Source organism: Drosophila arizonae, chromosome 5 (assembly GCF_054131065.1).
Source record: "Drosophila arizonae isolate 15081-1271.41 chromosome 5, UAZ_ARI_1.0, whole genome shotgun sequence".
NCBI classification, from domain to species: Eukaryota; Metazoa; Arthropoda; class Insecta; order Diptera; family Drosophilidae; genus Drosophila; species Drosophila arizonae.
Window position 1 is genome coordinate 12,392,672 of NC_142925.1, and position 13,786 is coordinate 12,406,457.

Consider the following 13,786-nt stretch of genomic DNA (forward strand, 5'->3'; position numbering starts at 1 on the left):
TGAAAACCATTCACGTCAGCGTGTTGTTGACATTCACAGTGAATGCGACAGCGTTGCCAGTACTCTTTTTTGCGTAATTTGGCAACATTTTCAGCCAGCTGCTAAAAATTGCCATCGTGAGCAAATATTGTAAAGCGGTTTTATAACAAAATTGTTTTTAAGGTAAATAAAAATGGGTCACAAAAGCATAGTCCCAATATTATATTATGATTAGGTTTCCATACCTCTAAGCTACGCAAATTTCTATATTTTCAAGCCAGCAAAATGGTTATAAAAAGCGAACAGGTACATATGTAGCCTCATTAACTATTAAACTAGTGGAAATGTATTACAACTTATTTTATTTGGCATTCGTAGTTAGATTGGAAAGCTATTAGTAAATTTTCTATATAGTCGTGCCTATTATATTGCTTATCTTCATTCAATAGGGCTCATCGACCTCTGCAGTTACAAAGCAGAAGAAGCAACGGCAACGCAATCGTCCAAGAAATAAACGAAACCGTCTGGAAGATATCGAGGATAAGTCAGAACAGGATAGCACAATGCAAAAATCGAGTAGTAATCCACAGCAGAATGCATCAGCAGATAAAACGCGCGAGCAGGTGATGGCCGAACGTGAGGCCAAAAAGCAAGCGAAACTGGCGAAGAAACAGAAATCCATCACGCCAGCCACGACAATTATAACCGAAGTTGAGCAAACGACGATCACTCAGAAGCTGACGACCACGACGACAACAACAACGAAAGAGCAAAGCCAGCTGCCGCTACGCTCTACAAATGTCGCTGACCCAAAAACTGCATCTCAATCATCTTCACAGAACTCCACAGATTCTTTTAACCCAACTGCTCCAGCTAGTGAAAAAACGCGTGAGCAAATCAAAGCAGAGCGCGAGGCGAAAAAAGCTGCCAAACAAGCTGCTAAATCCGCCAAGTCCAATAACGTGGATGCCGCAGCGAAGCAATTAAATAACCTGCAAGTTGCGACCAAGAATGAATCTGCCCCAGCCGCAGCTGCAACAGCTACAGGTGCATCTGCAGCAGCGGATCATGAAAAGGTGGGTGAAAATTAGTTTTCAGAGTATTTAAGCTCGTTTTAGGAAATCATTACTAACTCATTTCATCCTCCTCTGCAGAAAAAGCCAGCGCTTACTAAGGCGGAGCGTCGAGCCATTCAGGAGGCGCAACGAGCTGCCAAGGCGCAGGGACAAGCGAAAAAGACAACTGCGACGCCTGGAGCTGTTAAGTCAGCAGCAGGGAACAGCGTTAAGGCGACGCCAAATGTGCCTGCCACGACCCACAAGGAACACAAACATGACAAAGACGACAAGGAAGAATCACCTGCCAAGTCGCCATCAAAGGGTGGGACAGTCAAGGCGGATCGAGAGTGCAAAGTGAAGCTGTTCAATCATTTGGTTAGCGCTGACAAAGACGCCAGCTTATTTATTAACGATCCCAACGTACATCCGAGCATGGCTCGCCTGGGTGTGCAATATGCTCAGCGGACAATTGTTGGATCCAATGCGCGCTGCATTGCATTTCTGCATGCACTGCGGCAGGTGGTGCAGGACTTTGAGACGCCCGCCAAGAAGGAGTTCGGACGCAGTCTTGACGTGGCAGTCAAGCATCATGTGGATCATCTGAACAAATGCCGACCGCTGGCCGTGTCGGTGTACAATGCCTACAAGCAGTTCAAGAATCAGTTGACGCAGCTGCCAACAGACACGCCCGAAACGGAGGTAAGCAGCTGAGCAGTGAGTGATTGGAGACACCGATTAATAAATGATTCTATTGTTTCAGTTAAAGGAGCTTCTCGGGCACTTTATAGACACCTATATAGAGAATCAGATTGGCAAGGCAGCGCAAGCTATTAGCAGTTCTATGCAAGAGAAGATCACAGACGGCGATGTTCTGCTCACCTTTGCCTGCTCATCCCTCATTCAGTTCATCTGCGAGGAGGCCAAGCGGCGCAAGGTGACGTTCCGAGTAATTGTCGTCGATTCACGGCCTTTCTGCGAAGGACAGGAGATGCTGCGCCGGCTGCACGCATGCGGTATACCGTGCACCTATGTGCTCATCAACGCCATCAGTTACGTAATGCCGGAGGCCACCAAAGTGATGCTGGGAGCGCATGCGCTATTAGCCAATGGATATGTGATGGCCAGAACGGGCACAGCCCAAGTGGCGCTCGTTGCCAACTCCCACAACGTGCCTGTGCTCGTGTGCTGTGAGACGCATAAGTTCAGTGAACGTTTCCAGACTGATGCCATTGTCTACAATGAGTTGTGCGATCCCAATCTGCTGGTGATGGATGAAAAGTGCTCCCTCAACAACTGGCAATCGAAGAGCCGATTAACGCCACTCAACCTGAGCTACGATATAACGCCACCCGAGCTGGTCAGCGCCGTTGTCACCGAGGTGGCCATCCTGCCTTGCACCAGCGTGCCCGTCATTCTGCGCATCAAGCCCGATATTGGCTATTGAGATGTTTCGCCTAGATAAACTTAAATGCGGATCATGGACAATTGTTGAATAAATAATCATTTTATTATATTTTGATCAAACATTTTTGCATAGTACATTTACGGCTTGAAAAGCAGCTTAATTGCCCGACAGCTAGCAGTAGACATTACGATAGTTATCTTTTTAAATTGAACTGTATCCATGCAATTGTATGCTAACGGTATCTAAGTATACACATACCTAGGTATGCAATAATATGTAAGCAATTGTACTGTCTTGTTTGTGTGAGATATATGTTGAGGCAAGAGGTTCGATTCAAGTTTCACATAAACTCCTTTGTCATGGAAAGCTCAACCAATTTAAGAAAATATAAGTTTACACATGGAATGCTGCCTGAACAGAGATTCTGTAATATTAAGTTAAAAGTTTATGTCCTAAGAAATATAGACCATTAAACGCCAGCTAAGGCCCTGATGAACAGCATAATTTAAAATACGAATTATATTTTGGAATTCAATTATAAACGACAGTGATTTTTGGAATAGGCCTGAACATCTAGAAAAATAGATTATTGAAAACAAAAACAACAACAACATAAAGTAGATTTGTGCCCGACTAGGCGAAGTTCAATGGTATATGTATGCGCACGACTGGAAGCTTTGCCTAGCTTGAATGCTTATTGGTTGATTTTGCACGCTATAACTCGAAGGTTAGCTACAACTACAAATGCAACAATAAATATAATATAATAATATATGTATCTCAATATATATATATATGTACCGGTATGTTAATCCGTGTATATGTATTTAATGCCACAAAACACAACCGAAACAAATTCGGCTCACTCTCGCACGCTTGCCACATTCACTCCGCGTCACATGCTCAACAATTTACAACTAGGATTATGCTAGAATTGGGCTTAAGGACTCTGCTTTTGCATCTGTCGGAAGCAGCCACGACATACGGGCACCGGCTTGCCACTGTCGTGTCCAGGCAACGCCACATTCTTATCGATGCAGCGCTCGCAGAAGATCTCCCCGCAACGCCAGCAATGTGTCTGGAAGAGAGGCAAGGCACATGAATTGGATGAGCTGTCATGTGGCTGACTAAATAGCTAACCTTTTTGCTGAATTGATCAAAGGGTGTGGAGCAGGAGCAGGTGGTTACATTTCGCATGGATTTCCAGTCCAGCGCCACCGACGAGATTTCCTCGCTCAAAGCTTGCGGGCTCGTTTGTTCGGCATTTAACGACAGATTCGCAAATGACATGTTGCTCGCCTTCAGGGGATGATCATCGTCGGCAGCAGACAATTCGCTTAGCTTCTTGTCGTAATTATATCTGAAAATATGGATGGTTAACGATTTCTGTATATTTTGCATTCAATGTGTTTGGGCTACTTGTTGTCATTGATCTCATTGGGGGTCGGCTCCTTGGTAACTTTGGTGGTGGTTGTGGTGGTGGCATCCTGCAGCTTCTTGGCCGACTTGGAAATGTAGTTCTTGAAGCTGGCAATGCGCTTCGTCAGGTGCTGCACGTGATCCTCCAGCGAGTTACAGTGCTCCTTGCTGTCCAGCAGCAAATCACCCAGAGGCTCGCGCGGATGTATGCCACTCTCAAAGCGGCTGTACATGCCACGCCAGAATCTATAAAGTATGCAAATTAGAGAGAGAAAAATCTAAGTTTGATCGACTGTGGACTTACTTGATGCATTGCGGCGCCAGATTGGCTTTGATCGATTCGTCCACGTTGGGTTTGTACAGCGGATTTATATACTCGTTCAGGTGGTTCGACATGTAGCCCCACAGCGAGAAAGTGCGCTCGGCCAGCTTCAGGTCCAATCGATCCTTCTCACAGTTGCCCACAAAGGTGCCGAACTGGCACGAGTGCACATGATCGTGCAGTATCAACAGAAAACGCTCATTGAACTCAAACGACTCGCTCCGCTGGGACATTAGCTGCCAGGTACAGTCCAGGAATTGTGTGAATATGGGCGACACCTCGCGCGCATCTGTCTGAATGTGGCCGCAGCGCTCGCTAAACTTGTGCCCAAACGCCAGCCAGTCCTTCTCGATGAGGGCCTGAAAGCCCTTGATTGTGCGATAATAAGGATTCAGCATTAGCTGGGCCAGCGAGCAAACTTGAGCGGTGCGATCCCAACCATCAGAGCAGTGCACCACCACAGAGATGCCCTTGTCGACGGCATTGGCAATGAAGCTAAGAAACGAATTACATTAATCTTAATCCTTAAATGCCAAACTGCCTTAGGGCACAGGCTGATGTTTACTCTACCTCGACGTGTCCAATATGGAGCGAATGTGTTTCAGCCAGCCGGATGACTCGAGGGCATTCAGAAATGCGCTCATCGTGGGTGACTTCTGTTCGCAGGCCTCCAGCACCTTCTGCAGGCTGGCGCGCTGCACGTGAATGTTCTCAATGCCGAGGAAATGGAACTTGATGTTCTCGTAAAATGCCTCGTTCTCGTAGCCCTTGCCGGCGGCACGATTGGCCATGGCATTGATCTGTAAGCAAAGCAGGCTGAGTGCCGTTGCCTATTTACATATTGTTTTGCATTTGCACTTACGCGCGGTCGCGTATCCACAACAAACATATAATCGTTATTGGGATTGGTTTTGCGAATGGCCTCCAGCATTTGCTCGTCCTCGAGACAGCGCGCACTGAAGCCCGACAACGGCTGGCTGCAGCGGCATATGGACGCCTGTTGAATGTATTAGACATCGATATTATATAGATTACTTATGTATGTTGTGTTTTTGGGGCGCTACCTTGTTGTTGTGCAAGTAGGTCAGAGCGGGCAGGCGACCCTTGGAGCGAAAGCGCGAGCTGCTTATCAGCATCAACGTGGTGGCCTCTTTGGGCACATAGATCTGACGCGGATACGTGTCGCATAGCTCGTACTTCTCGTTCATGGAGCACAGGGTCCAGTTCTCGTTGGGCACCAGCATGTGCTTGAACTCTGCCTCCAACTTGAAGAAGTCCCAGCCGACGTTCTTGGGAAAGTCATCCTTGGCCGGCTGATAATTGAAGCAGTACAGCTTGTTGATGGAGACTAAGAGGCCGAAACAGATTAGATGAGACATAAAACTAAATGGATTGGAGTGCTGCCACCTACCCGGCTGAAAGAGTTTGATTAGCGATGTGTAAACGTCATGGCACTCGGAGTCCTTGGGTATGACAAATGTCACAGACAAAAACGTCTTGCAGCGTATCAGCAGCGGGGAGCCGGTGGTGCTGAGCGGCAGCTTCTCAATGCTGGCAATGTGCATGTGCAGAATCTGAAATGAGGGCGAGTCGTTAACATAGACACTAGTATTAATATATAGCGCACACTCAGCAGCAGCACAGACAATCTCAACTCATAATCAGTCAACTTGAAGCGGCCCTTTGCGTGACCACAGTTAATGGCCTTTGCAATGCCCGCAGGTCAGGCACTTTAGCTTTTACAAAGTGGTCCCTGGTGGCTAAGTGGGTGGTGCCTGGCGCCCACCCGCCTTATGACAGCAAAGCAAAATCGATAGTTAAAGCCTACACGACTCATAATTGGCAACTGGCTCTGCACACGAGTGCCCTAACTTTTAATTAACAGCATGGAGAGAGGGAGGCAAAGTGACGTTAATATGCTCATTTCTCGGCTCTCCAGCGAGTGAAGAAGCGAGCGGAGGAGCGAGCGACCACTTGTCGCGCCACTGCAAAGTGCATAATTGATATAATTACGGTGTAGCAATTAAAAGCGCCCTGCCCGAATGCACAACCAGCGCGAAAATGGAAAATAGAAGAAAAGCCAACTTAAACAGCAGCCACCAGGCGTCAAATGCAAAAGAGTTGAATGCAGCGGCGAACCATTCACATCAAAACTAAATGAATAATCGCAAGCTGCGAATCACCAAGGTCAGGAGCTGTCGAGCTGTTGACGATCCAAGTCTTTAGTAATGCGAGTTACTTGAAATTGCAGGGCTAATTGTATAATAAATATAATGATAGTATAACACATATAACATTAGCATATAGTATATTTATTTTAAAAAATGAAGCACATATAACACAATCGAATAATTAGTGTTTCTTTATAGAATATCAGATATCTACTAATGGGTCTATTATCTACACCTATTGGGAGACATGATAAATCGAGTTTTGTATACAGCCTTTGCTGAAAATATAATGATTTTTTGAAAATAGAGACTTAAATTACTAATATGTGAAAATAAATTGAGAGGTCTACAAAAATATTCTTCATAAATTACTTCCCAAATTCTAGATGTACAAGAGAATCCCGAGTTATATTAAAATATTTATTCCACAGACTTAGAGCTAGAACACAAATGGCATTGAAGCTTATATAATCTGCCCAAGTTAGGTATTACTATAATTATTTTAATCAATAAATAGATAACAAATTTTGTTAAAAGTGAAGTCACAGTAAAGACTGGAATAGAGTAAAGCTATAAAAACAAATATGCTTCAAAAAGGTATTGCCACAGGCAGTTTTGTGCAAATGCATCTTTCACTAGCAATTCTTATATAATCATTATCAATATTTCTACTAATTTTACTTATAATAAATTGCAAATTCGTCTTCATTCTGATTACAATTTATTCCTTTCACTATTATTAAGATATAGTCCAAAGCTACCCCAACCCAACCTGCAGTTTGGCTCCATCCTTAAGCCTAAGGCCTTTACTAAATACCCAAATCTGTTATCTCCCAGACGATTAGCATTTCTAATTTAATCTATCGCTGCTTATGTATTCCAATACAAGAAAAATCCTTTCTTTTTTGCTGTTTTTCTTTGCTGTCACGAGTTCCGATGCTTCTGCTGTGTCCTTTGTGCCTGGGACAGAGAATTGTGTATGAATGAAAATTGAATTGCAGCCGCTTAGCAGCAATTTGTTTGCGCTTGCCATTCATTCATTCAGTCTGTCCGTCTGTCAGTCTGTCAGTCTGCCAGTCGGTCCGGACCAGCAGCATTTCTGGCATATTGGCAGATTGTGCTGGCATATTTGTGTTTGCTTTGCCAATGTTTCTCTTACATTAGCGAATGTTTCACTTTTGTTGGATTTCGCCAGGGACTTTGAATGCATGTTTTGTGTTGCTGAATAATATAATGTAACGCCCACACACACACACATACACAATGAGACTCAGCGGGCACAGCGGGCACGTCGACATGGCATTTTAATTTGTATTTATGCAATGGGGCGTATACGCAATCCGCGCACGAGCCCCATTGTGTCGCTGTGCATTTGCGGCTAGTTCTGCTGGCCAGCACAAAGCGAGCGCGTTTTAATTAAATTGAAGACAGAGAGACAAGAGGAGGCTTAAAGACCAGGCCAAACTTTAATATGCACAACTTTTGTGTGCGCTCTGTGGCTTAGCAGCCTTGAGGCGGCTGCTAAGAAAAGAAACTTTGCAGCCAAGTGGCCGGAAGTGCGGGCCATGCCAGTTGTCAGCTAGGCATATATATATGTATATATATATACCTGCATATGTGCCTGCATGCAAGTAGCAGCACTCCAGGTACTCTATGACGAATGCCTGGCGCCGCAGTCGCTTTGAGCTGACGAGTTTCACCTGCTGCACAAAATGTTTAACGAGCGAGGTCAGAAATATAAACGCCAAGTGCAGAATTTACACACGTTCGCTGGGGCTGTGGGCGGGGCTGTGGGCGGTCCGCTGCCTGTGCTTAGCATTGCCTGCTTTTATCTTCAAATTAAAGCATATAAATATTAAACGCTTTTCGCTAGAGCTAAAGAGAAATTTTTCTAGAGTGCCGAGTTGAGTTTGTGGTTTTCCTTAAAAAGTTTTGCTCTTGTAAATTGTTTATGAAAGGTTAAAAGGCTAACAAATTGGCGTGAGCTCACAGACGCTGTAATAAAGTTATATATAGCTAAGAGTTAACAAAGTTGTGTGTAGAAATTTTAATAATTCTTGTATATATACAGGGTGCTCTTTTTATTGATCTCTCTTTTATATTTGGCAAACTCTATGCAACTTAGCTTACTAAAGTTGAATTAAATTTATTATGATATATAACACGCACACAACAGAAGAAGAGGAGCACTGTCGTCTGATCACCAGCTGATAAGATTTACTACTGAAGGAGCGCTGCAGCAGGCCCGCTCTATATATAGAGACCCGCTCAAAATGAAAGTCTAAGCTTGAGCCCCTGCCTCAGTGAGAGTTTACTCAGCCATCGAACAGAGAGTAAGGAATTGGAGTAGTCTATGCTATTCGCTGCACGCACACATTGACAAGGCATTGTCTTAAGCTGATGTTCGATGCCCAAGCATACAGAGAGTAGGAGAGACAACAAGTTGGATGGGCCGACAATCATATTAAGAATAGATTCTCTTCGTCTCTGAGTTCTAATGAAGAATGAATTAATATATTTGATATATCATTATCAAATTTCAAGTATTGCACATAAATTTAATCTTTAAATCATGAAATAATAATAATTTCTAATTATATTAACATTACCTAATTCGCAAAAAAATGCAAATAATTCACATGACCAAGTGGACTAAAATGTTTTTTCGTCGCTCATAAATAAATCATAATTGAAAGTGCTTCAGGGCCGGCAGAGTATTAGATATAATATTGTTGTCATTTTGAATATTTGAAATAAATTCATAATGCAACAATTTATGTGGCAGAGCAACATGTTTGCGGCAGGCTACAAACATTGTAAAAATAACGTGGCATGCCTCTGCGGTCTACTATATTTCCGTAACATACTTTTGCGGTTAGTGGAGGACAGCGCATATACACACACGCACACACACTCTATATGCCGTGCCGACAGTTGCCCAAAAAGAAAAAAAAAATAAATGAACCCAGAAAATGTTGGAAAAAGAAATTGCACAAACTTTTTATACCCTGTTTTTGCTTGAACTTGGCAAGCACCCACTCAGCTAAGAGGGAGTGAGACGGAGGGAGTGAGAGTGAGAGTGCGAGAAGCTGAAGGAGCACTCGAACCGTTTGGCCCATAAAATAATTGATGATGTCATAGGGGCGACTGCGGAGGCTTACCCATGTCTCCTTGTTGCTGTCAGGCTCCACGAATATCAAATGGGTGGCCGTCAGATATAAAGTGCCAACTGTGGGATTTTTCGTATTGTAGCGATCAATCATGCGCACATTTTCCACCTGTAAAAAAGATAAAGTAAAGAGACGCATTAAATATATTCAATACAACTCGCAACTCGAAGCACTATAAAAAGAATTTTATATTTATTATTTGCCATATACTATATGCAATGCTCTTTGCCTCACTCGCTGACGTCAGCCACACACAAGTTGCAGTGCAACCACCCACAAAACTACACCAAACACCACACACCCACCCACATACACACACACACACAAACAGCCAAACGGAAGCCCGAAAACTGAGTAAACAACATCAAAATGGTTGCAAATTATTTTACTGTCCGACAGTCAAGTGCAAAAGTTGGTCCTTGAAAAATTTATTTGAAAAAAGAGTTGTTTAATAGAAAATGAAATATTTTCATAAAATAAGTTTTAATTATTCATAATATAAAATGATTTAATTTCTGCTTAGATGCTGTTTAGATTTTAGTATAAGTTTATAACAAATTTTTTTGTACTTTCTACAACTTTAAATCAAGTTTTTATTATAATTGAGTTACATTATCAAGACAACGTTGCCAGATCTTCAAAGTAAAGCAAATACGTTATTATCAAAAGCTATGGTAACCCTCTTAGGATCAAAGGGAAATTCCCATTTGTCTAAGCTGAATTTCCTTGAATATGTGACAAATGCAATGTAACCGCAATTCGAATTGTAAATAAGATGAAACAAATTGAATAACGAAGACGTATGTGACATCAAATGAATTTCCCCAGTGCATAAAAGAGTCAGAGAGATAGATAGAGAGAGAGAGAGATAGGGTGAATATATTGCATTCGCAACAACTGCTTCCACTCTGTAGATTGATTACGTTTAAGAGAATAGACATTGCCAGAGTACAAACGGAAGGCAAAGGCAAGGGCGTTTATTACATTAATCCATTTACTAGTATACCCCAATGACGTCATTAGTAATGCATACGAATCAACAGCTATTGACTGAATTGAATGACAAGAACAAGGGCAAGGGCAAGGTGACAGTGCAGCTGTCTCAGCTGGGAAAATAACATTTGTACATAGATAGATCATTTAATTGTCGTTTTAATTGCATTTCATATTGTGCATAATTAAGTTCTATTTACACTTTAGTAAGACTCTTATTTATTGAGAATACTAGGAAGACTTTTAATGAAGATCTTTAAGTTTTCTAAGCCTCAAGACTTAAAAAAAAGAGACTAGAATATATTTAACAGAATAAACAGAGGAAGAAAATGTTGTTTTAAATATGTTAATAATCTTTCTCACGAAACAAATATTGAGTTTAATAGACAAGTTCTCAAATGCAATCAATGGATCATGTGATATGGCTATTCCATTCCATAATCTGTATATAGGCAACTTTCTACTATTCTATTCCATAATCCGTATATTCACGTAATCTCTCATTAAATTGTTTTGCCCAGCATAGTTTTTACTGAAATACCAGCTAGTAATTTTGCTGTAATGAAAGCCATATCAGTGTACAAGAAGCCACAATTATTTAATTGGCCAAGTTGAGAACAAAGTCTCGGGGTGTTGCAGCTCAGGCAACTATTTCCTGCATTCTAAGAATGAAAGGAACGCCATGGCGCAGTGGCATGTTGGGAATGAATGAGAGCATCGATGGATGGTCGCTCGGATAGTCGACCTACATAAAATATGCATGTGCGTGCCTGTCGGCAAGCGCTTGGCGAGCAAGGGAGAACTCTCCGGCTCTATGCATAGTAATTTGCATATTCCGGCAGGAGAGCAGCCGGTGGCGATTGTTACAAAGGAAATGCGAATGCGAAAATGTTGAGAAAAATTAGCCGAATATCGCTTGATTACTTTCGCTTGCATACATTTGCCTAATGAAACACGGGGAACTGGGTCGGGTCACCTTTTTCAGCACGCTGTTGCCGTTGTAGTAGACGGGCGCCTCGTTGAACTCCTCCTCGATCCAGGAGACGACCTTATCGGAGACAAATGGCGGCACTGGAACGCCCCACAGACGCTTGCCATCGGGCGGCTCCTCGGTCTCCGGTGATATATTATCGAAGCTGAGGCGCAGCGCCGACGTTGGCGACAATTGTCGTTCGATTTCATTAAACTTATTCATGAATCTCGTAAAATCCATTGTCACTGTGCCAAATTATATACACTCTGAGGCAGAGATACTCAGTGTTTGCTTTGGGTAAATGTTTATTGATTTTAAATCAACTTCAAAAGCAACGCCAGCAGCTTCTGCTTGCCCCTTAAATCAAATCACGTGAATCACCAGGGAGGCGGATTGTCCCTTCCACTACTTTCACTTTTCTTATTATTATTGCTATTATTTTTTTTCTTAGCACACAACCCTACATATTTATTTATGTATATACTGTATGTGTGCCACTTTGTTATTGCTGCCACTGCCACTGCCACTGTTGCCCCATCAATGTGTCTCTATGTGTATGTGTGTGTGTTATGCTTGTGTTATCAACTTTGTAGAGAGTGTAGCACTGCGCGGCGTTCGGACAGACGGACGACCGCTCCCGATGCTAACTCTGCGACGACTGTGAAAGGCGCGCGCTTAAAAGCATGCTACGAGCGCCCACTGGTACATTTCTGTTTTGGGGAAATTCTTGCGACTGGGAAATTTTCTCTCGTAGCACCGAGCGATAGCAAATGAAAAGGTACCATTCAAATACCCTGCGTTGAGGAAATAGGAGCGAGTATGCAGGGTGTAAGACAATTAAAGGCGGATAATATAGCAAAATATATATTGATTCTAAATAAAAAAACAATATTTCTATAATAAATATATTTTAGTATATAAGCATAAATGTACAAGTCTCTATTATATGATAACAAGATTTAGTTCGATTATGAATTTGTCTATAGGTTTGTGAGGTTGTCTATAGAGTATTTCATAGTCAGTCATTAATACTTATATTTTTCTGTTAGTTTACCTTCAGTAACTATGTTGACTAACAATCTGATAACCAAGCTTAATGAGTTATCGCAAAAAAATCTATTTAATTAATTGATTTCCTATTGAACTTTAAATATTCTTTTTACACTTCTGAATTTAAATTTTAAATATATAGCAGAAACTGCAACAAAAATAAAAAATGTTGACTATGCAAATTGTTTACATTTAGCAAATTAAATGAAATTTTAACGAGTTTATATAATATCTTTAATTTAGCGCATTGATCAAGAATTCAACTCTTTAATAAAGAGGGCGTTGAGGCAGGTAGTTCACCAGTAGCAAAGACTTTGTAAACTGTAATAAGCTTTGTATTTTCACATTCAATTTCTATATATGTATGTACATAAACGTATATTTATAAACACATACATATATACTAATATATTTGCGTTACTAATGAAGGTAATTATTTGCGCTAGTGTAAAAGATCGCACAGATGCCGTAGAACAAAGTTGGAAATGTAAAAGTAAATTGGATGTAGTCTGAATTTTTGTTCACGTTTATATGGTTCGCGCTTATGCGCATGATTTACAGCTATGTTTATATGCATATGTTGTGAACAGGTGGGGGCGGCATGCCAAGCCATGGGCAACAAGGCTGTCTCGTCCTTGGCCCCACCCTTACGGGGGGGCGACGCAAGGGTTGGCCCTTGCCGGGTCAAACAGACGTGTGTTGTTGCCACTGCTGCTGCTGTTTCTATTTCAGAGAGAGAACAGGAGGAACAGTTTCTACCTGACCATCGATTTTGAATTAAACATAAAAGTTTCCAATTGCATGACTCAGCTCACAGCTGGCGCCAGGACAGGTGCGACTGATAAATGGCTTACTTCACACATATCAGCATGCTGAACACTTATCCGCACTGATTAAACTAAAATATATATTTACATACCTTTGCCAGCTTGATATCGTCCATTGTTTACGTTTTTTTCTCTTGTTCGTTTCACTATGAACTGGCTGCCTTGAGCACTGCACGGATTCTTCACGGCCCGTGTTTCTGCTTGCACGGCGAATTTAATCAATTACTCACGTTGTATTTAATTTTTATTTAACATTTTTTACTGAAACATATTGCAGTTTATAATAGTTATAAATTGGGATTGTTGATATGCTATCGATACATTAATTTTCGATACAATACTATCGCTAAGGCTGCACCCTATGTGCAGAAGCTCAACGATAGGTTTTCACTGTGGTGCTGCCACCTCGATTGCAGGGT

At 42.0% G+C, this 13,786-nt stretch overlaps 2 protein-coding genes across 4 annotated transcripts; one reads left to right on the top strand and one right to left on the bottom strand.

Annotated features, from left to right (window-relative positions):
* Positions 1-43: 43 nt before the first annotated feature.
* Positions 44-2,561, top strand: eIF2Bdelta (eukaryotic translation initiation factor 2B subunit delta). The gene is made up of 5 exons (XM_089471514.1): positions 44-162; positions 257-285; positions 429-1,055; positions 1,134-1,736; positions 1,798-2,561. The coding sequence occupies exons 2-5, from the start codon at positions 265-267 to the stop codon at positions 2,479-2,481; spliced, it is 1,935 nt and encodes a 644-aa protein (XP_089327640.1). The 5' UTR covers positions 44-162; positions 257-264; the 3' UTR covers positions 2,482-2,561.
* Mtmr6 (Myotubularin related protein 6) lies at positions 2,523-13,683 on the bottom strand. 3 transcript variants are annotated; one of them, XM_018012661.2, is made up of 10 exons: positions 13,460-13,683; positions 9,516-9,632; positions 5,595-5,757; positions 5,248-5,531; positions 5,046-5,180; positions 4,754-4,983; positions 4,166-4,678; positions 3,862-4,107; positions 3,583-3,802; positions 2,523-3,520 (listed from the first exon to the last, which is right to left on the bottom strand). In XM_018012661.2, the coding sequence occupies exons 1-10, from the start codon at positions 13,481-13,483 to the stop codon at positions 3,383-3,385; spliced, it is 2,070 nt and encodes a 689-aa protein (XP_017868150.1). In that variant the 5' UTR covers positions 13,484-13,683; the 3' UTR covers positions 2,523-3,382. The 3 variants fall into 3 exon arrangements, with proteins under 3 accessions (XP_017868150.1, XP_017868149.1, XP_089327639.1); XM_018012660.2 differs by lacking the exon at positions 13,460-13,683 and adding an exon at positions 11,494-12,160; XM_089471513.1 differs by lacking the exons at positions 9,516-9,632; positions 13,460-13,683 and adding an exon at positions 8,524-8,561.
* Positions 13,684-13,786: the final 103 nt, after the last annotated feature.